This window comes from Pteropus medius, unplaced genomic scaffold (genome assembly GCF_902729225.1).
Source record: "Pteropus medius unplaced genomic scaffold, Ma_sr-lr_union100, whole genome shotgun sequence".
NCBI classification, from domain to species: domain Eukaryota; kingdom Metazoa; phylum Chordata; class Mammalia; order Chiroptera; family Pteropodidae; genus Pteropus; species Pteropus medius.
This window is the reverse complement of record NW_024344378.1, coordinates 58,661,095-58,685,606: the sequence shown is the minus strand read 5'-3', so window position 1 is coordinate 58,685,606 and position 24,512 is coordinate 58,661,095. Positions and strand designations below refer to the sequence as shown.

General features: G+C 37.2%; 1 protein-coding gene across 1 annotated transcript in view; it reads left to right on the top strand.

The window, feature by feature from the left end:
• The window catches only part of FRMPD2 (FERM and PDZ domain containing 2), a 113,376-nt gene that overhangs the window by 10,213 nt on the left and 78,651 nt on the right, over positions 1 to 24,512 (top strand). The window contains exons 2-4 of the mRNA XM_039872330.1: positions 17,769 to 17,894; positions 19,521 to 19,678; positions 23,805 to 23,870. Of these exons, the coding sequence (XP_039728264.1) occupies positions 17,769 to 17,894; positions 19,521 to 19,678; positions 23,805 to 23,870 (350 nt within the window). The remainder of the gene's footprint in view (positions 1 to 17,768; positions 17,895 to 19,520; positions 19,679 to 23,804; positions 23,871 to 24,512) is intronic.

Here is a 24,512-nt window from a genome sequence, read left to right as displayed (position 1 = left end):
TTCATTTCTCTTACAATGTTGTTGATTTCTTAACACTTATTTCTTTTTTTGATTTTTTTAGAGTTTCCATCTACCTGCTTATATTACCTACCTATTCTTGCATGTTGTCCACTTTTGCAATTATACCCCTTAACATATTAATTGTAGTTATTTTAAATTCCTAGTATAATTATTCAAAGATTTACCCATGTAAGAGTATGGTACTGTCACTTGTTTTGTTTCTTCAGACTGTGTTTTGTCTTGTCTTGCTTTTATACATGACTTGCAATTTTTTGTTGAAAGCCAGACATGATGTATTGGGTAATAGAAACTGAGATAAATAGGTCCTTAGTGTGATCATATATGTTTATCTGGCTAGGATTTATACTGTGTTTATTGTTTGCTATAACTGTAGGTGTCTGAGTCTTCCATTTCCCCTAGTGTCCTTGTTTTCATGTTTGGATTTCTCTAGAAACTCATTCTTAAGAATAGAAACTCCTTCTTAAATGGATTCCTTGCAGTTCTTTCAGCTGTCACTTTGTTATTATACAAGAGCCCTGTTGAAATGGTGGTAAGATGTGGGGGAAGATAATGTATTCTATAATCCTATGATTAAGTCTCAGCCTTTTAGTAAGTCTGTTTCCTGGTCTGTGACTTTCATGTGTGCTTCTTAGCTACTTCTCTCCTAAGGTGAGAAAGGAAGCCTAGAGGCACTAAAGTTGGGTATTTCCCTTCTCCAGATCAGCTAGACTCTGGTAAAGCAGTTTCTCTTGAGGGCAGTAGGAGAACAGAATGCTCTTGTCTTGTTTCAAAATGATTATTTTTCTTCTTTCCTTGCTGGAAAGCATGAGGATTTTCTCAAATATTCCCCACAAAAATCTCACTGGACTCCTGGAGTTAAAACTCACAATAGTGAAAACTGGAAGTCTGCCTGTAGCATATTTTAAATCTATATTCATAAATTTCATACCGAACTTTGAAAAAATGTAGTTCAAGATATCACTCTTTTGTGGATTTTGAATTGTTTTTGTCTTGCTTAAGAAGGCTTTTACCATTTCAGTTACAAATTCAACATTATTATATCCTAAATCTCAATATCTCTCCCTCTCCCTTTGCCCCTCCTAGATAGCTATATAATATTTAGCACTTTAATTAATCTTAAATTATGTGGTACAAGTAGAAATCCTAATTTACTTTTTGCCAACTGGAGAACCATTGTCCTGATGCCATTCGTTATCAATGCATCTTTTCCCATTGATTTAAATTACTAATTTTTAAATTCAATTTGGTCCATTTCTAGATTTTCTATTCTGTTTCATTAGTCTGTTCATATGCCAGCACCACACTGTTTTATTCATAAGGGCTTTATAATAAATTTGTTTTTTGTTTTAACCCTGGATAAAAAGTCTTTGCAGCTTTTTCATTTGCACTTTCAGCTTCACCAGAGAGCTTAATATTGTGGAAAACATACCAGGACTTGAAAGCCACTAAACAAGCTACTATGAAAATTAAAAAATGACACACTTGAGGAATTTTAGGTTTTTGTTTTAGATCTTTATGTATTACCAAGTTTTTTGTTTCTTTTTTTAATTGTGGAAAAATTTTCAGCTGATGACTTTCATTGGTCTTTGGTCTTTCCATTGTCTTTATTTTTCTTATTTCTCATCTTCATTCAGATCTTTTTTTGAACTGAATTAATTGTTCCAGCTTGATAACTTTCTTTTATTTTTAGCGCTGTTTCTAATTGTGTGCAACAATGTTGATGTCTTCGATTCAGTTCCTCAAGGGATGTTCCATGTTCTTTCATTTTTTTTCCAAAATGCTTTATAATTTCATGCTTTTCTTTCATTATTAAACTTTTTTGATACTTTCCAGAAAGTAATTTGTCACAGCATGGCTCTGTGGTATTTTCAAACCACTTTGTGTGCTTAATGTTTGGAATCAATGTTTGGCTAATGATGCACAAATATTGGAGAAAATTTCAGGATAGAATACTTTCAAAGCAGAGATAAAAAGCACACTGGGTGAAGGTGATGTATGGGAAATGAATGCAGAAAGGAGTTCAATATTCAATATCTCCTTGGCTTGTCAAATTCAGTTGTTAACTGATGTTCATTTGTTATTACTAGAAGGTACAAACATCTTTGTTCTAGAGAAAAAAACTTGAATTTTAACCAATGTGACTTCCATGTTATAATGTCTTTATTCCCCTATTTACCGATCAGTTAAGCAATAATTTACACAATAGAACACAAGTTGTAGTGAATTGATCATAGATCTAGTAGAATAAATAGGTTAATGTTATTGTTCAAATCTTCAATATTTTTATTATTTTAAATCACTAATCAATTTCTAAGAAAGATGTTATCATCTTTTACTATGTTGTCAATTTATAAATTTCTCTTGGTAATTCTGTCAATTTTTGTTTCATTGATTTTGTGGCTATTTTTTTGGAGTATTTTAGTTCATAATTATTATTTTCTTGAGGATTTTCTTTGTCATTATTTTGACAAAAATTTGATTTTGTCTTAATATTTCTATGTTAACTTTCTTTTAGTTAATGCTTCTATGATATTTTTATCCTCAATTCTTTCTTTTCAATTTTTCTGTCATTTTGTTTTAGATGGTTTCTTTTAAGCATGCCTAGCAGGAATTTGTTTTTCCTCTAATCTGGTAATTCAGTTTTTTAAAAAAGCTTTTTATTGACATTAAATTTACATACAAAAGAGTATAAACATCATAAGTGCACATCGTGATAAATTTTCCCAAACTGAACACATCCATGTAACCAGCACCCAGATCAGTAAACAGAACATTTTATACACCTGAAACTAATATAAAACAATGTTGAATGTCAACTCTAATTGAAAAATAAAAATAAAAAAAGAAAATGAAAAAAAACATTACCAGCATGACAGAAGCCTCATTTGTGTCCCCTCCATTACTACTCCATGACTAAGGGTAACCTTTATCCTGACTTCCAACAGAAAAGATTAATTTTACTTGTTTTTTAAAGCTATATAGATTGATTCAGGCAGAATATACTCTTATGCATGGCTTATTGTGCTCAATATTCTATTTATCAGATACATTTGGTTGTCATTTGTCCAATCTCATTGGTGTATAGTACTTTATTGTATAGTGTATATACTATGATTTTTTAAAAATCTATTATACTGTTTATAGACATTTGGTAAGTTTCCAATTTTGTGATACTATGAAGAGTGTTGTTATGACAATTTAATACATCCTTTTGTATACATGTATATACTTGTCGAGTATATACCTAAGAGCAGAATTGTTGAGTCATGGAATAGGCATATGCTTAACTTTGGTGGATCTCCCAGATAGTTTTCTAAAGTGGTTGTACTAATTTATACTTTTCTCAGAGAATTCCAGCTGTTCTATGTCTTTATCAACAATTGGTATTTTCTATCTTCTTCATTTTAGTCCTTCTGATGGGTGTGTAGTGATCTCTCATTGTGAATTTAATTGCAATTCCCAAGTAACCGATAAAGTCAAACACATTTTTATGTTTATTGGCCATTTTGATATTCTCTTTTGGGATGTGGTTATTCAAGTTTTTGTCCATTTTTTCTATTGTGTCTATTCTTTTGAAATTGATTTGTGGTAGTTTTAAAAATATATTCTGGTTAAGAGTCCTTCTTGGATATAGTATTTCAGATCTTCTCTTCTTCTGGGTTACCATTTTACTTTTTAAAAGTATCTTTTGCTAAACAGTAAATCCAGTCTTTTAATAAGTACACTTAACCTGTTTACATTTATTAATTTCTGGTATATTAATAATGTTTTTAGTCTTAATTATACCATCTTATTTTGTGTGTTTTACTTATTATCATGATTTTTTGTTGTTCTTCCCCCTTTTTCTGTCTTGTTGGATTGATAAACTTTGTGTTCTTTTCATAATTCTCTGCTGACTTGAAAACTATAGATTGGATTTCTATTTTTGAAATGATTATCATAATTTTTAAAGCTTATATGGTACTATTATGGTATAATTTCTCAGACTAATATAATTGCTTTGTAGATAATCTGGTAACAAAAATTTTTCTTTATATCTGGTAACATAAAAATTTTTCTTTGTCTTTGATGTTCTGCAGTGTCACTGCAATGTGTCTAGGTGTGGATTTATTTTGATTTATCTTGCTCACTACTTGAATATACTTTGTATCTAAAGATTCAAGTTTTTTTTTTTTTTAATTCTAGAAAACCCTCAGTAATTACTTCTTCAAATATTCCTCCTCTCTTAATTCTCCATTTTCTTCTGGAATTTGCACTTGAAGAATGTTGGAGCCCTTCAATTCTACCATCCACCCCTCAGCCAGAGTGATCGTTTAAAAATATGAATCCTGTCACCTTGCTCACCTGTCTAAAATCCTCTGTGCTGGACATTTTCTTAACTGTCACCTGTATGGGATTTCCAGCTCTTTCATTGTTTGTACAATCAATTTCCTGTATTAACTTTCTTCCTTTTAAAAAACCTAGAGTAGTTTCGGTTCTCCTGGATGAACCTTGACAGATGCACTCTTTATTAATTTACCATTTTATCTGAAACAAATTCCAAATGTCTTACTATGGCCTGAATACTTCTCTATGATCAAACCTGTTTACCTTCCCATTCTTATCTTTTTTTCATTCTACTTCTCTGTCGCTATACACTAGCCACATTAACCTTCTATTCAGAGAAGACACCACAGCAGTCTTCACTGCTATCCTTTGGTAGGCCTGGTTACAAGCTTGGCTCTTGGCTGGTGTCTGGGAATTTTTTTTTTGAGAGCGTTCCCACCACCCTAACTGATAAGAGTGATTATCTGTGACTAAACTGCAAACAATTTGGTTTATGCTGAATACATGTTTTCCTTCTAGAAGGGTGGAATTTTGGTGCATACTAGGCAGAGTGTGCCTGTGTGACCAGCCCCCAATAACAGTCCTGGGTATTAAGTTTCTAATGAGCTTTCCTGATAGACAATATTTCATTCATGTTGTCACAATTTGTTGTTTTGGGAATTAAGCACGCCTGTGTAACTCAACTGGAAGAGGACTCTGGAAAGCCTATGCACCTTTTGTTTTTGTTGATTTTGCTTTGTATCATTTCTCTGTATTAAGTAACAATCATGAGTATGATTATATACTGAGTATTTTGAGTCCTTCTAGTGAATCATGAACCTGGGGATGATTTTGAAAATCCCAACACACCTTGTAGATCGTGGAGGAATGTGATTTTAATATTAACTTGCTAGAGTCACTTAGATTATTTCCAAAAGCAAATATAGTTGACATCTTTAGGTGAAACAAACATGCTTCTCTACAGAAGCTTTCTAACAACTGTGGTTTATAATTCCAAATACACTTAGTTTCAAGATTACAAGTCACGGATTATAAACTATTAAAGCAAATAAATATTTAGTGAGAATATCAATTTTAATAACATAGCATACATATAAATTTAACTTGAATTTAACAATATTTCATAGATAAATTTCACTAACCTTCCCCCTTATCTTTCTAACTCTCAGCTTTCAAACACTTGTGTCAACAATTTCTTTAATCAAAGACTTTCATTAAGTACCATTGACATTGTAATGGTTTCAATTGCAATTTTTAGTAAGGCAGAATCAAGATATTAGAATCTCTCCATAAGTCCTCAAATACATCAATTCATTACTGCCATAAGGCTTTATTTTACCCCAGCAATTCTCTTCCACCGTTTTTTTCAAGGCTAATTCTTTCTTGTTCTTCATATCTCAGCTTGTGCATTACCTCCTTAGAGAAGTTTTCTTTCTAAAGTAATTAGATGATTGCTCTCTTCCACATTTTTATTGCAATTCTTTGCAGAACACTTACCACTCTCTATTTTTATAGTTCGTTGTTTATTTGTCCATTTATTTAGTGTTTCTTCCCCAGTAGAATATACACTTATCGAGGGAAGGGATTTGCTGTATCTTCAGTGCCTTATACTTAAGTTGTGTTCAATCAGTATTCATGGAATGAATGAATGAAACAATAATACTGGATTTGAGATTCTCTTGATATTTTAATAAACTTTTCATTGAGGTTTATTATACTGTGAGTACACCTGTGAAAACACCTGATCAACAAATAGAACATTAACAGTTCCCAAGAACTGCTCCCTTGTGTTCCCTCAAAATCAATATATCCCTTGTCCCCAAAGTAACCTCAATTTTGACCTCTAACATCGAGATTACTTTTTGAACTTTATCTAAACAGAATCATGTATTATTTATTGTCCAGAGTCTTTAATATGTTTGTGATATTTATGTATATTGTTGCATGTAGTAGTAGTTTCTTTGCTGCTTGGTATTTTATTGTTAGAGATGACAATTGATCCATTCTATAATTGATGGTTATTTGTGTTGTTTCCATTTTGGGTTTGTTATAAATAATGTTGCTATGAACCTACTTGTATGGTTGGGTATAAGAAAACAAAATGAAATTACTAGGTCATAGCACATGAGTTTATTCAGCTTTAGTAGATCATGAAAACTAGTTTTCTAATGTAGTTGTAACAATTTACCCACCTATCAGCAGTGTATGAGATTTCCAGTAACTCAACCAATACTTAGAATTGTCAGTCTTTTAAATTTTTGCCACGCTCAAGTCCTTGTTGTACCACTAGTTTTTTGATGCCTTCACACAGATTTAAAAATTTTATTCAGTATTTTTAGTTATTTTTGATGGGAGGGTTCATTTGATACTAGATAATACCTTTGAGGGATTTTAAAGCCTCATCAGGCCTGGAATTATTTCTATTAGAGGATTATCAAAAGGTAGAAGAAGATAAAAAAGAGAGAAGACATAATAGATTAAGAAGAAAAAGGAGAAGGGTTAGGAAGAGAATGCCTATATTGTTTGTATGAGAGACAATATTAGCTATGGAATGTGAATAATATCAAGGATGTGAGAAATATAGGAGAATAGTTAGGATTTTTTCTGGGCGTGTAAGTGTATTATATTCCCTAGCTTGATAGTTTTAAAAGAGGCTGCAATAAAGATTTAACTTACTTTAAATTGCCTTTTGGTTGGTAATCTGATTATCTTCTGAATATCTGTCACTTTATAGTCTGTCAAGCTGACTATTAATTCTGTCAATTTCTTATTTTAAATTTGTATATAGAGAGATCACATAGTTCAATAGCATCATTTTCTATTCAGAGAAGCTCATGAATGGAGCATAATATTTTAAAGCTGAATTTAAAGGCTGAAGACAATGTAGCTTTTAAAATTCACAACTTTAATAAATTGAATACTAATTGAACCATATGTAACTAATTAATTTCATTAGCTTATAACCCCACACTGCCTCTCATTTAGAAACTTAAGTGTCACTCACTAGCCATGGGACTTTTGTGACCTTAAGTCAGTTAAATTCTCAGTTTCCTCATCTGGAAATGAGGATCATTTTCTCCTTGCCTACTTCAAAAGATTTTTGTGGGAATCAGAAAAGTTCAAGAAAACTATGTAAGCTGTAAAGAGTTATTCTCCTTAGAAGAGATTATCTTAAAGTAAAATTGGTGAGAATTTAATCAATCCTCTCTGAGTACAGAATATATTATAACTGGTCCTGAGGCCTTAAAAAAGGATGAAACAGTGCTTTCCAAAGGACAGCAGAACCAAAGAACACAGGTGGTACATGAACTGCATTAATAACATTGAATTATGTTTTTGATATTTTACTTTGATTTTTCAGATTATGTCAAGGAAAAAGTCTGTTCAGAACCATAGGCCTTTCACATTTCTCAAACTAATTGTTCCTTTTACAATGAAAAATCAGGCCTTTGGCTCAGAGCCTTTGGAAGGGAGTATTATCAGGCAAGAATTCAATGATTTTTAAAATTTAGTTATAATTACCTTCTATTTATATCAATAATATTAAATTTCTATTTATTATAATGATATACACAGATCCCTTTTAAAAATAAATGAACTTAAAGAAAAAAACTTGCCTTATTAGCCCAGGTAATGTAAGAATGTGGCAAAAACTGGGACAATGGTGCCTAAAAAGTAGAAGAGGGGAGAAATAGCACTATAAAGTGCTCTAAATGTTTCTTGCACTTCAGGATTCATCCTCCTATCTGGAAATGCAGAATTCTGCTTTGGAGTACTGAAGAAAGAAAGGACATCTGCTAGCTGTCTTTTCCCATTAGCTCATTTTGTTTTTCAGATCCATCTGGTAGGGTGGTAGTATCTTATCCATTTTATAGATGAAAGAAACAAAATTTTGAGAGTTTTCTTGTTCAAGGTCATACCATGTCATTGTTGCAGCCATTGGGAACTGGGGCTGGGTCTGTGTGGAGAATACAGTAGAGAAGCAATTTCATCTACTACTACTTGAGGTCAAGGTTCTCAGGAGCTCATCGTGGGAATGTTCTGGAATGTAAGAGTTCTGACACATTTAGCTGTTTAAACAGAGCCCAAATGAAGCAGACTCTGCCTTTCCCTCCTGATGTGGGGTAGGGGGAGAAGGATGTCATTTGCCTTCTGTAAAGTTTTGCTCAGATTTTGGTCTGAGTGCAGGCAGATGGTGTTTAATGACTGTCTAAAGGGAGAAGGAATGGAGGGAAACACATGGACAAAAGGGGAGAAAAAAGGATTATTCTGAGAGCTTTGTTTCCTTGGGAGCCTTACATCCTTCCCTGGTTCCTCACTGAGGTTTCTATTTTGAGGATGTTGAGATATTTTAGGCATTTTGCTACGGTTGGAAATGGGATGTTTATAGCACCTCAATCCTGGCAGACATATGGAAACAATTAACACCATATTTTAAAAATCTTATAGTTAGAAGTTGTTCAGCAGCCCTGATGCTTAAAATTTCTCTCTGAGTGTTTGCAGCAGACATGGAAAGAGAAGGGAAATAAGATGTACTCAGCACCTTCTTTATTCCGAGCACTTTAATATATAATCTTCCCAATAGTTCCATGAAGTAGCTGCTATGATTAATACTATTTTCCAGATAACAAAACTGAGACTCAGAGAGATTAAATATGTCCCTTGTGCCCAAGTTCACACAGCCAAGAAGTTAAGGAGCTGGGAACTCAACGTCCCAAAGCTCATGTCTTCTTTAAGTCAACAGGTTGAATGAAAAAGAGATTGCGGTAGGCTAAATAATGCCTTCCCCCAATACTCCCCCAAAGATATCTATGTCCTCATCCGTGGAACCTGTGAATGTTACCTTATATGGCAAAAAGTGCTCTGCAAATGTGATTAAGTTAAAGGGTCTTGAGATAGGGAGATTATGCTGGATTATTGAGGTGGGCCCTAAATGCAATAACAATTATTCTTATGAGGCAGGCAGAGGGAAGGTTGAAACAGACTGAAGAGGAAAAGGTTCTGTGACTACACAGGCAGAGATTAAAGTGATGTGGCCACAAGCCAAGGATGCTGGCAGTCACCAGAAACTGAGAGAGACAAAAAACAGATTCTCCCTTAGAGAATCTGGAGGGAGCGTGGCCCTGCTCACACTCTGGTTTCAGCCCAGTGAAACTGATTTGTCTGAGATAATAAATTTCTGTCGTTTTAAGCCACCAAGTTTGTAGTATTTGTTAGAACAGCAACAGGAAGCTAATACAGGGCTGGAGGTAGAATCCTGAAGGACAACATTTCAGGGACAGTGAAGGTGGGGCGGGAAAGAATACTGAGAAAGTTAGGCAGAACCATGAGTCTAAAGTAACAAGGAGTATTTGAAGGAAGGAATAACTGCTTGCTGGCCTGTCTCCGATGAGACCAAAGGCTGTACAAATTGTCCCCACTGTACAAGTCTCTTCCACTTCCCTTTCTCCCACATGTATGCCTGGGCAGTGGCACCTTGAACTCCTAAGCTAAAAAAGGCCTTGGAGGCTCTAGAGAACCTTGGTTCAAATGATGTCTTAGTGCAGGGTGTTTCCTAGAGCATTCCAGGGGGATGTAAATCATACTAACCATCCACAGTTTAAGGCCAGAGATCATCAAAGGTGCCTTGGTAGATGGAGAGAAACAGGGGGTAAATGAGGGCAGGATACTAGAATGTGACTAAAATTACACAGTTCAAAAGCCATTATATAGTCAGTCAATAGATGATTAGGGTTAGCAGAGATCCTCACATCTTCAGAAGCCAGCACTTTACAAACACTGTAAAACATCATGGCAACAAATCACATGGTATACCCTCAGGTAGGTGGTCTGATCCACCAGCTGGTATTCAGTGACTGTCATGTAGCAGCTATCCAGGGAACTTGGATGCAGGGCTCTTCCTGAGGGGGGAGGAGCAGCCATGACCTTGCCCTTAATAAAAATCATCCCTACTTCAGGACTAGAGAGGGGTTAAATGAGATAAGGTGTTAGACTGCTGGCCCTCAGGCATTATTACTCCCTCTCCACTCTAGTCAATACTCAACAGTATAACTGTATGAAAAAGGCTTCTGCCTGACTTTGCATGGTCTGGGTTGCATTTCTTCTGCAAGTCAGCAGGTAGGCCAAGTTTCGTATTGCTCCTAGGCAAAAATGAAATTCATTTTCTTGGCATGAGAGACATGGCAGAAGGGCCCTGCCCAGCTCTGTGACACCCTCTCACGCCTCTGTGGCCCCTTGCTCACCTTTCTCACCAAACTCTTGCCCAGCTTTTCTCTGTTCTTAGAATCTGCCAAACCCTGAGATTTTATGCCTGTTGTTCCCTCTGCCTGGAAAGGTTTTACCACAGCTGATGCCTTCTCAAACTTCAAGTCCCAGTTCAAATGTTACCTCCCTGAGTTATCTTCCCTGACCATCCCAGATGATGTGTATGTTGTACTGTATCACTTTGTATACTTGTCCTTTATAGTCTATCTCTCTGTGGAATTCTTTTTTTTTTTTTTTCATATGTTTGCCTGTTCATTCTCTGTCCCCTTCTGCTGGTCTTCTGCTGGTCTTCACTAGAATATAAGTAGGATGTTATATTGTTTACTATTCTATTTGTAGCACAGAGCTTAAAATGCACCAGGTTCTTGATAAGCATTTGTTAAATAAGGCATGGCTGAGGCAAGGGTGTGGGGAAAATCACATAGAGGAAGCTCAGGGCCATTGCCACCATGGCCCAAACAGAAACACTAAAGAGCAATCGCATAGGTGGAGCTTCTAGACTGGGCCAGACTGAAGTGGGGTGCTGCTGGAAGCTGGAGGACAATACAGAAAGTCTCTGGAAGACAGGATGCACCACAGCATGGGAACTCATGGAAGGGAGCCTGAGGAAACTCCTGAATTGGCAATGGGGCCTCAGATGGAAAAGAAGACTTTTAGGCTACTAGATGACCATAGAAACCTTCAGAGAGTGAAATCAGTGCAGAGGATTCAGCCCACTGACGTGAGATTCGGGAAGTTGCATGAAAGATGCACCCAAAGGCATGTCCAAAGGACGCTTTCCCTGAGCACCCTCACCAGAGGGAAGACAGGGTTTATCTGTAATGTAGGATCCCTCCCCTCTTTAGATAATTAATGATCTCCTTTTTAGTCCATGGTACAGTAGAACCTTACCCACCATATTGTTTAGAAAAACTTGGAGAGAAGTCTAGAGGCATCACAGCATGCTGGTGAAAGGCTAATGATGACTGTTTCATAGCTTGAGATTAGTACACATAAAGCACTGGGAACAGTGACTGGCTTACAGTCAGCACTATGGAGTGTCTACTTGTATTCTCATTAGAAGAAGTATCAGTTGGCTCTCAAATGGAATTTGTAGTAGTACACAGAGACAACAATGTTAATGTGAGTCCAAGATGCTTCTTGAGGCCTGGTGGGTTGGAGAGGTGTCCCTGGAATGTCTTCAAATAGGTTATTGCCCATTGGAGTAGAGGGGTGTGGCTAGGGCTTCCAGGGAAATTCAGAGCCTGGCATGGTTCCCAGGCATCAGCACTCTCTCCAGGTACCAACTTATCCCTGTGACCACATCATAACATTCAGCTGTGACACTGGGGCCAGTTAGACAGGGAGTTTGTGTACAGAAAAGTAGAAGGTACACATTTTTTTTTCTATAGTAGGATTATGTGTGTGCATTGGAACAAGTGTGACAGTTTTTGTTTTGTTTCATTTTGTTTAATGGAAAGGATAATGAATAGTTTGCTGGCGCTTACTCCTGGGTTCAAGGCTGCATTTGATGTGAAAGCTGTGATCCTGACACTTCCAACAATGGGAACAACAACTTCAAGCCTCAACGAACTCTTAACTCTAACAACCGAGGGGTGCTTGATTGGCCAACCTGATCAGTTATGTGGTTTTCTAGATGTTGGATGCGCTCTATCTATCCTAGATGGAAAGAAAGAATGATTAGGCCTTTTAGCTGGTAGCACTTGTTGGCAGGGTTTCAGGATAATCCTCTCAGGTGAGTTTAGCATTACTGATGAAAGTTGTTGGATTTATATTTCAAGAAAGGAGATGGAAATGGAGTACATTTTTCTTGGATTTGCTTAAAATATTTTTAACAGGGCAATGCTTGAAATCGTTTTAAGCTTTTTATTGTAAAATAATAGATACAGAAAACCATGACAAAAAATGTGTAGCTTGACGAGGCAAATACCTTTGTAACCATCACCCAGGCCAAGAAATAGAACTTGCCACCCATTCCAGAAACTCCTCAATATAGTCTGTCTCAATCATAGTCCCCTCGCTCCCCCAAAGGTAACCATTATCCTGAGCATTACAGTCACCACTTCCTTTTATTTCTTTATAGTTTTAACCCTCAAATGTGCATTTCTAGACACTACATTTAGCCTCGCTCATTTAAAAAATATTGATGTCTTTATACTCTTTCTTTTAAAAAATTTATCAAGATATGATTCACATACTATAAAATTCACTTTTTTAAAAGTGTACAATTCAGAAGTTTTTTGTATGTTCACAAAGTTGTGTAACCATCATTTCTAACTCCAGAATATTTTCATCATCTCCAAAAGAAATCCTATACCTATTATCAATTCTTCTTCTCCTAGACCCCTGCCAAACACTAATCTGCTTTCTGTCTCTGTTGATTTGCCTATTCTGGATATTTCATATGAATGAAATCATATAAGATGTGTTCTTTAGTGACTGGCTTCTTTCACTTAGCATAGTGTTTTAAAGATTCATCAATTTTGTATAGCATATATTATGGTGCTGGTTTCATGGTTGTATACTTGTTTCCAAACTCATCAAGTTGTATGCATTAAATAAACACATTTTTGTATGTTAATCATACCTAAATAAAGTGTTTTAAATAAAACATTCATCCATCTTATAGCATGTAGCAGTACTTTATTCTTTTTTTATGGCTGAAAAATATTCCATTGTATGTATATACCTCACTTTGTATGTCCATCCATTTGTTAATACACGTTTGAGTTGTTTCCACTTTTAGATATTATAAATGATGTAGCTATGAATATTTGTGAACAAATTTGTGTGTGAAAGTGTGTTTTTATTTCTCCTGGGTGAAATTGTTGAGTCATATGTTAATTCTGTGATTAACTCTTTGAAGTACTGCTGAACTGTTTCCCAAAGTAACTATATTATTTTACATTCTCACCAGCAAGTTTCTTCACTTTTTTGCCGACATTTGTTATTGTCCATCTTTTTGGTCATAGTTATCCTTATAGATGTGAAATGGTATCTCCTTGTGGTTTTTAATTTGCATTTACCTAATGATTAATGATGTTGGGCATCTTTTCATGTGATTATTGATTACTTGTACATTTCTTTTTGAGAAATGCCTATTCATATCCTCTGCATAATTTTAAATTAAATTCTTTTTATTATTAATATGAATGTTCATTATATATTCTTGATATTATTCCATTATTATATATATATAATATATATTATTGGCAAATATTTTCTCTCATTCTGTGGGTTGTCTTTTTATTTTCTTGATAGTGTCTTTGAAGCATAGAAGTTTTTAATTTTGATAAAATGCAATTTATCTATTTTTTTTTATTGCTCATGTTTTTGGTATCATATTTACAAATCCATTGCCAAATCCTAGGTCATGTATATTTGCCTCTATGTTTTCTTCTGAGTGTTTTATATCTTTTACTCTTACATTTAGGTCTTTGACCCATTCTGAGTCAAGTTTTGTATATGGTATGAGGTAGGAGTCTGACTTCATTCTTCTGTATGTTAGGTATCCATTTATTCCAGCACCATTTGTTGAAAAAACTATTCTTTAGTTATTGATTTGTCTTGTCATAATTGTTGAAAATCAATTGGCCATAAATGGGAGAATTTATTTTTGGACTCTCAATTATATTGCATTGATCTATATAGCTATCCTTATGTCAGTCCCACACTGTTTGGTTTCTGTAGTTTTGTACTAGGATTTGAAATTAGGAAGTGTAACTCCTTCAACTTTGTTCTTTTTCAATCTTATTTGCCTATTCTGGTTCCCTTGCATTTTCCATATGAATTTTAGCATCAGTTGGCCAATTTCTTGCAAAATAGGTAACTAGGATTTTAAAAGGGATTGTAATAAATCTATAGATCAATTTGGAGATTATTGCCATCTTATTCATATTAAGCCATGGACACAGAATGTTTTTCCATTGTTTTAGGTCTTCTTTAATTTCTTTCAATGATGTTTTACAGTTTTCAATGTATAAAGCTTGTGCTTATTTTGCTAAATTTATTCTTAAATATTTCATTATTTTTGATATTATAAATAGAATTATTTTCTTACATTTATTTTCATTTTGTTAATTGTTTGTGTATAGATATACAATTTTGAATTTCGTTTAATGATCTTGCATCCTGCAAACTGTAGAATTCATTTATTAGTTCTAACAGTGTTCTTATTGCTTCATTAGAATTTATATATATATATATATAACAAGAAAGTTTCCATCACCACAAGGATCCCATCTGTTGCCCTTTTATAACCACACCCACTTTTCTTCCTTCCATCCTTAAGCTCTAGCAACTACTAATTTGTTCTCTGTTTCTATAATTTTGTCATTTCGAGAATGTTATATATTGGCAGTTACAAAATAGTCGTGGGGATGTAAAGTACAGCATAGGGAATACAGTCAATAATATGATAATAACTATGCATGGTGCCAGGTGGGTAGTAGACTAATTGGGAAGATTACTTCATAGGTTATATAAATGTCTGACCACTGTATACCTGAAACTGATACAATATTAAATGTCAACTGTAATTGAAAAATAAAAACAAAAAATTTAAAATAGAATGTTACATAAATAGAATCATATAGTATGTAACCTTTCGGATTGGCTTTTTTTCCTCTAAGCATAATTCTCTGGAGATTCATCCAAGTTGCATGTGTCTATAGTTTATTCTTTTTAATTGCTAAAGTATGTCATAGCAACATGGTTTGCTTAATCATTTACCTATTAAAGAACATCTGGTTTCCAGTTTTTGGCTATTACAAATAAAAATACTATGGATATTTGAGCATAGGTTTTTGTGTGAACATTAATTTTTATTTCTTTAAGATAAATGCCCAAGAGTACAATTATTAAGTAGAATATTAATTGCATGTTTAATTTTATAAGAAACTGCCAAACTACTTTACAATGTAGTTGTACTATTGCATATTCTCATCAGCAATGTGTGAGTGATCTAGTTTCTCTGCAATCTCACCAGCTTTTGGTATTGTCACAAGTTTTTACTTGTATTTCTGGTAGGTATGTAGTGACATCTTATCATGATTTTAATTCATTTTTCTCTAATGGCTAGTGAACACCTTTTCTAGTACTTCTTTGTCATTTGTATATCCTCTTTGATAAAATGTCTGTTTATGTCTTTTGCTCATTTTCTAATTGGATCGTTTATTTTCTTATTGATGAGTTTTGTGTGAATTTTTTATATATTCTATACATGTATACTTTGTTGGATATGTGGTTTTCAAATATTTTTCCCAGTGTATAGCTTATCTTTTCATCCTTTTAACAGTGCCTTTCTCAGAGCTAAAGTTTTTGTTTTGATGAGGTCCAATTTATCCATTTTTCCTTTTATAGATTGAGCTTTTGGTGTCAAGTCTATGAACATTTTGCCTAGGCCTAAATCTTGAATATTTTCTCCTATTTTTTTCCAAAAATTTACAGATTTTATGTTCTATGTTACATCTATGATCTATTTTGAGTTAATAATTGTATAAGTTGTGAGTATTTTCGTGATGGGTCCAGTACTGTTTTTTGGAGAGGTGGTCTTTTCTCCACTGAATTACTTACTATATTGAAATAATGGTCTTAATTAGCCACATGAGCCTAGAAGACTTTTAATGCATTTTTTTTGTAGTCATAAAGTGATTGGAAATAAAAAAACTTGATATTTTGTAAGATATTTTATTTTGAGATTCAGAGATTTTCTATTCGAGAATCATAATCTTGTCCCTTTTTTTCTTTAAAAAGTAGCCTTTCATGTGGTTATAGAGAGTTAGAAAAATATAGAAAGTTGGAAAAAATATAGAAACATATAAAAATGAACAAAACATATAATAAAATATTCTATATAATAAAGTAAAAATAAAACATGTATAATGTTATATGTAGAAAACTAAAACATATAGAAAAATGTTAGAAAAATATAGAAAGTTAGAAAAAATCAGAATGGAAATGACTGGTTCATAAGTTTCAAACAAGGTTTAGAAAAAAAAAGGAGGAAGAAAAAAGAAAAGGAAAGAAAGACAAGAGAGAACCTGGACTTCAGCTGCAATTCCATCATTTTTTATGGGTTACCTTGGACTGCTTTCCTGTCTGAAAATGGGATCAAAAGACACTTCTTCACAGACTCCTTAGTAACATCTCACACTTAAACCTTCCTGCCCAGGTCCTTTCTGGTCACCACCCCCCGAGCCCCCCGATAAATAGAAGAGCAAGGCTCTTTCTCCTGGGAATCTCTCTCTCTTCCCAAGGCAGTAGGCTGGCCTTAGATGTGTATGTAGGGAACTGAGCAGCTGGGTAATGGAGAGCTTGGATTAGCCTGTTGGATGGAGGGATGGGTATGCCATAAGGAGCTCCCCACCCCACCTCAGCACAACACACCTGCCCTCCAAGAGCTCTGGCCATACAAAGATCAGTGACGTAAAGGATTAGGAAAAGCCTGCCTGGCCTCTTTCTGCTGCCACTACACCTGGGGCTCTTCCCGCTGGAGATTAATGGGTGGCAGCTTTGTCAGAAGGACAGACATTTAAATGTCAGCTTTGGTTTAAAGAAGCATTCCAGCCTTCCTCACCAGATCCTCCTGTAAAGCAGTCTTGTGCTTTCCTGTGAGTCTGCACCTTTTCAAAACATAGGGCTCACTATTCCTCCTAGTGACTCATTAGAGACAGAGCTGGTGCTGGCACCAAATCTAATTTTGAGTGTGGAAGCTGGAGAGGAAAAGACATAAATCATATATTGGAGGCAAAAAAGATCGTTAACTCACTTTTCCAGACAGAGAGGAGAGCAGGCAATAGACACTACCCAGACATAGGTAGCTCTCTACAATAACACAAGCCCAGCTTGGAGGGAGGTGCCATTCTCATGGTTCATTTGTTCATTCATTTATTCACTAATTGTTTCATTTGAATTTATTTATTTATTTACCAATTCACTGAGAACCAACTAACCAGCCTGGCCAGGCCCCTAATGAACATTTCTCTAGCTTCTCCTGTGTGCCTAGTTCTGTATCCAACCCTGGGGACACGAATGATGAAAACATGGTACTCCATGCTGTGGAGAGGGCTGGACTATGCTTGGGCTGGAGTGGTGAGTGCAGTACCAGACGCGCTTCTGGAAATTGCAGGGGCTCTGCCACACATATGTCTTTACAGACATGAACCCGGCTTCCGTGACGCTGGCTAGCGCCCTGCGGGTCAAGGGTGAAGCTCTGTCAGAGGAGGAAATCTGGTCCCTCTTGTCTCTGGCAGCTGAGCACCTCCTGGAAGACCTCCGGAAGGGTAAGAGAATATGTTTGGGGCTGTTGAGTTGCGGGGTGATGAATGTGAAGCTTCCCAAACAAATATATTTCTTGGTACTTCTTTTCTATCTGTTATCAGTCGGAGGTATTATAATGAGTAAGTAATTGACACCTACCCATGGAGTTGTGCTGAGAGAGCAGGCCTCTTGGACACATGGCCAGTGGCAAAATTGAAAGAAAGGTATCGATTCTGCCTTGTTATTACAGCTTTTACAGGCATGCTGGCTAGGGACATAGAGGCTACAGCTCTATGGCCTCTCTCAACACCTATAGGCAGTCTAGGCATAACCAGAGACAGGAGACGGGGCAACCCCCACACTGTCCCTTGCCAGATACTGCACCACTTGTGTCCCATCAGGAACTAGAATCCACACATTCGGTGGTCTAAACAGGGAAGGTTAATATAAAGAATTATGAAACTCCAATAGAAAAGTAACTGTGAGAAATGAGGAAACTTCATGGTCCCCTAGGGTTGAGGGCAGTCCCAATGAGAGACAAACTTTGAAGGGAAGCTACCTCTCCAGGTCGGAGTCCAGATCTCCTGGAGAAGTTATGCTTGCAGCCCATGATGATGGCGAAGTTAGCTGCTTTGCCAGGCTATCGGTGGCCTGCAGTCACTGGACAAGCCAGGCACATGCAATGAGAACAGGGGTGGAGTGGTCCTCCGGGAGGCGGTGCGCGCAGGTGAGCCACAGCTCTGCAGCTGGTGAGGGCAGGAGGCCTGAGCCTGCAGCGTCTGTGTAGACAGGGTGACCACTTCTTAAGACTGAGTGGCCTAGGGACTGCGCGTCGTGGGCGGGTTCTGCGCAGAGTCACCAGGTGCCCTTCACACACACACCGCTGATCCTCCAGAAACAGCAGGGGAACCCGCTTTCCGCTGTGTCTCTCTAGCGCCCTCTACTGAGAAAGCTGAATGTGACGCTCGCTGTAAAAGAGAGATGCTTAAGTGGTGGAGCAGGTATTGAAAGTTGGATTTGTAGCTAAGAGGCATTAAATGAGTAAGTGGAACAAACACTGAATCCCCAACACCCAGATATCAACTCAGAAGTCACATGTGTTTGGTGGCTTCCCTCCTGAAATAGACACTCTCCTCAAGTGAAATCGCACCTGAGCAGTTAGGATGATGGGTTGCAGCATAGGGGATGAAAAGCCCCCTGAACCTGCACCTTCAGCTCCATCTTTTCCCTGAATCATCACTCCCTCTTACCTGTCCTGGAGGCTTTAATGCACAGTTACGGAATATCCAGAAGACTAGCTCCTTGGGTCACTGCCCTGGTTCCAGAGAACTCAGTATTATGCCAATTTCCAGGTGGACTTGACCTTTCTTTACCTTTTACCTTAAGACTCTTAGGCCATTGATGAATTTGGATGCAGCTGCTAGTTTCCCCACCACCGCTGTAGCTACCTTTCCTAACATATGCTTCTGTGTAACAGGCTGGGGTGAGGGGTACATCAGGATTGAATTTGTTCCACTTTGTGTTTGCCCTGGGTCAGCTCACAGTCCATTCCAGATAGAGTACTTGCAAGACACCTGCTGGGCATTGTCCCATGAATAGCCCTTCAAATGGTGGCCCTGTCCCTATAGCCAGCATTGCTTTGGTTTCAGGTTCTTCAGACTATGTGGTCTGCCCCTGTTCAACCTTGCTTTCTGCGTCTGGAAGTCTTTCTTTCCAAAGCCATATTTCTCACATAGAGGCTGCTCTTTTCAAAGCCCCTGAACTGCTACAGCAACAGAATGATGATGAGCAGCTTGATGTATCTCAGGTAAGCCACATAGCATCTCTGCACATCTCTGCAGCACACCTGGGCCTGTCCTCTGGGAAAGGCTTGGTCCTAGGTCATCCCTAGCTCCCAGTTTAGCCCTCAAAACACTAAAGGGAGATAGATTTAAATAACTTTATTCCTAGGCTTTCTTGCCAGAAACTTATTAATTCTTAGATGAGAACAAGTCAACCTCTCTGTATACTAATTTCTACACCTATAAAGTGGGGTTAATAAGACCCAAACCATTAGCTTATTATAAATATTCAAGAAGTGTTGGAAAAACTATGGGATAAATGGTCTGGCATATTGGTACCATGTAGCAAAAGCTCTAAAAAGGTCCCAACAAATCTTCAACTAGGAATTTATCCTAAAGATTGAGTAAAGATTTAGCTGCAACAATGTTTCTTGTTGTTTTGTTGACATTAGTGATAAACTGAAAACAAGCTAATCCAGTGAGAGTGGATATGAAGCAAGACAGCATTAAAATGAGGCTGTATAGAAAGTTATTTAATGACTTAAAAATAAATTAAATATATACATATATAATGTGATCCTAGTTGTATACATACATACATACATACATACATACATACATACATACATACAGAGAGAGAGAGAGAGAGAGAGAGAGATCTGAAAATATATACACCAAGGTGTCTGCAGTGATTATTTCTGGATAGCAATATCACTGGTGATTTTTGTTTTCCATAGATGTGTTTTGCTTCTGAATAGCAAAAAATTCCAATAAATGTTATTTTCTATTTCAAAAAAAAAAATAAAGAAATTCTAAGGAGAGAATGATGTAAGGTAGGCACATAACACGGGCAGGACATAATGGACACTTAATTGATGAGTTCTGTTTCATTTCCCCTCTTCTTTCACAGTAAAAGTGTAGATCTGGAAATTCCACTCCTCTCAGAAGCTACCCTGGAACAGAGGCTGCTTTTCCTTTGAGCCCAGAGAATAGGGCCTTGGTGGCTTCTAGGTTTTGTCTGTATGGGCCCACGTGTCTCCAAGTCAGATCACAACAGTGAAAAAAGCATCAAAGTCCCAGTCACAGCAGCCCTGACTCTGTTATCCCACTCTGTTAACACTCCAGGCTCCTATAACATTTTCTATACTGCCAAGATCCCAAAAGTGAATCCTTGGACACCTGTATTGGACACAGACGTGGATGCTTCTCAAATTCTCTATTAGGCAATGTTCCACCCACACCATGTTACTTACGATGCTCTAGACTCACCTAAAATGCCACATCCTGAGCCATGGATCTGACTCTCTGAGTGAGCACTAAAGGGAAGTGCTGTTATAATGTGAAAATGAAGGAGAGCTAGTTTCCTGTCGGGTGAATTTTAACTAATGATAAATGAGAGATGGGAGGGAACTGAGAAGATAAATTCTCCTTTCTTCCTTTCCTCCTGACTGCTTTGAGATGGACAAGTCTTGTAAGCCTTCCAGAGAAGTATGGAGTGCTAGAATGCTGTGTTTGCTGTGCTTACTGCTGTGCTCTGAGGCTTGTTACAAGGAGGTGGCCAGCATGGTGATGTGGCACATAACATCTTTCCTTATATCCCTTTCCCTTTTCTTCTCACCCATATTGCCCTGGGTTTACAGTTCGTGAATGAAGTAGCAGTACTTAATCCTTGCCTCAGGCTCTGCTTTCTACAGGATCTGAGCTAAGACAGATCTAGAGTGCTCCTGAAGTCTCCTCCTGCCACTCCCAGCACTCACTGGTGAGGAACAGACATCACTCTCCTGACCACAGCTTAGACTGTCTTAGAGAGTCTTGTGAAAGTCTAGTCATTCCCCTGCTTAGAACATTCTTGAGCTGAGCTGAGTTGGAGAAAAACACCCTCTTTTCTCCTGCACACATTCCTCCACACAGAGGAAGGAGGGCTCTAAGAGTTCAAAGGCTAAAAATAGGCAGAGCTAAGAACTGAGGAGGTGTGTTGCTGAGAGTTTGGGCCAGGAAGATAAGGGTGAGTTTGAGATGAGAAAGGGTCACTATGGGGAGGGACTAAGTCCTGAATAAGCCAAATAGCCATTTTTGTTGGTAGCTTAACTCTCTAGGCTTATGAAGCATGGTATCTGGGTTAAAGTGTGGAAGCCACCAGCCCGGAGGCCTATTAGGATAGGAGGCCCAGTTACTTGGCTATTCTCTTAAAGCACCCCTACTACTCAGTTCTGTTAATTGCTGTTCTCTTCCATTCATCACAGACTCCTCTTGTTATCCAACTTGGCTTGGATCCTGTGGGGTGGGATGGGCTGAGGCGGGGTGGGCAATTAGGAAAGTAGTCTCAGAAGATGCTGTGCCCAGAATCCTGCTCCAGCCCTGGGCCCCATTCTGAGGTTAGGAGAATACCTAACTGACTCCTCCCCTCAGGCCAACATTCAGTTTTAACCAGCACACTAAAATATTTCCCTCACTGCTTGGAGTGTTAGTCTCAGGTGCAGGTAGAGTTGCGGGCAGGTCTCTAACTATAAGTCAACTCATGCCACCATCACCCATCACATGCTCGTGGTGGATATCATAAACAAATCATGATGTTCTTTCCCACAGAGTCTGAAATTTCCTACAACATCTTTCTCACCACCCATCTCCAGGCAGCATCTACCAATGGGCTGGATTTGAGATTTGGATGTGGCTTTAGGCCTTTCCTAAGAAACTTTAAGATAAGGCCCATGAAATCCAAATAAGTTTCCAGGTGTGGCTGGTACCTCTGGTAGTGCTCAGGATACTGCTCTGGCATCTGCTATCAGAGTCATTTCTCACCAAATGAGGATGCAGCTTGTGAACTTCCTTGCAGCTATCTAGTCACATTCCTCAGAGGGATACACATTGGTTTAGGGGTACAATTTCAGACAAAGTAGAGAGCTAATTGGTACATGTAACACTGGACATATGCCCTTGACCTAGATATATAAAAACCAAAACCAAATCTACTTGTATTAAACTCAGTGGATTCCTTAAGTAATCATGCATTTTTACATACCATGTTTCATTAATTCAATGTATGCCTTCCAAAGTCCCAAAAGTCATTTCCTGAAAAGAGAGATCTTAAGGAGAATGTGTCTTGTCAGTTGTATTAGAAGCTTAATAATAATATGAATAATGAAACATTTATTGAGAACTTAGTATGATCCAGAAGCGACATAGCCAAATGGCTCAGAGCAGAGACTCTGGTAATTGGGTTCAAGTCTAGGCTTTAGGTCTTACTTGCAAGTTCCTTAACTGGTCTTTGCTTTAGTTTCCTCCTATGTAAAAAGGGGACTATTAATATACTTATTTCACAGGATTGTGGCAAGGACTAAGTAAGGTGATATAACTAAAAGATGTAGAACAAGGCTTGGTATAAGTGCTCTCTGTCCGATAAAAACAACAATAATAATTATTATTACCATCTCCAGGTACTTTTATTCAATTCTCAGGGGTATTCAGGCAGAATAGTCACTTTAAAGATAAAGAAACTGGGACTCAGAGGAGTCAGATAATGCTCTTCCATTATACCGCATTGCTTTCTGACAATATTTGATGCTTTTAAATCAGTCTGGATCATAGCATATCATGGACAGATGGCTTTGGCTATAAGAAATAAATAGCCTAAAGTACAGGGTCTAGAATCACGGATATAATTATTATTTACTTAACAAGAAGTCTAGAAATTGGTCACTAGCTCAGTAAATGTCATCCAGAATCCAGGCTGGAGGCCTATTTATATATTTCCATTCTATCTTCTTTAGCTACCGGCATTTTGGTCTAATGGCCAGGGATGGCTGCTATGACTCCATGTATCACATCGGTGTTCAAGGCAGGAAAAAAGAAGGAAAGAGTGGGGCCAGTCACATGTGTTCCTATTGTCAGTAAAGCAAAAGTTTTCTCAGGAGCCTCCTAATAGACTTTCCTTATGTCTTTTGCCAAAATTGAATGTCATGATCATTGTGGCTTTTAGCCAGTAGAGTAGGAGGCAGCAAAATTTAAGGGAGGTGCAGATGTTTGTTGGGTTAGCCAGGCAACAGTGTCTGCCACATGGGAAATGGAATTAAGTTTTGTTTTTGTTTTACAGGACCAGGACCACAGAATAACAGAGGTGACTGTAATCTAATCATGTACTCTTCTCTTGGGCAGGCACACGTCTATTCTTTAGGAACAACACTCTACTGGTCAGCAGGGTTTCACGTCCCACCAAATCAGGTCTGTAAACAGGGTACTTAAAGTCTTGCCAGGCCATGTCTTTGGATTTACTTAGAAGTTTTCTCTAAAGCAGGGGCCACATCTACTGAGCTGTGTGCCACAACTCTGTCCTCCTAGGTTCTAGGTAGGCATTGCTAACCAATTACAGAACTACTCCTACTGAGTCCAGACACAACTTGGGAATCCTACTCAACATGGCACTCCAGGCAGCCACAATTTAGGATTGGAAAGGAAGATAACTCTTATTTGCCACCTGTGCTCAGAGGAAGTAGGAAGCTAGAGGATTTTATAGATACCAAAGATACAGATTTATAAAACAAGCTTTAAAGCAGCCCCTTCCTGGAGTGGGATCCTTCCCTGAAAACAGTTTCTATGCTCAATCGATTTGGGGAAATGCTTCCCACAATGTCTTCCCCCTAATTATTATTTAGATTAGTTTATTAAAGACTCTGAAAATGTTTAAAGCATAGAAAGCTTTTAACATTGTTTATCATAGCATTTTACAAATTTTTAACTACAGAATATGTATACGTGTAAATTTTCATTTGACACTATGAGAATTCCTTGAAAACCAATGTAACAAGAGCACATGCTGAAGAATTCCTTCCTTCCTTCCTTCCTTCCTTCCTTCCTTCCTTCCTT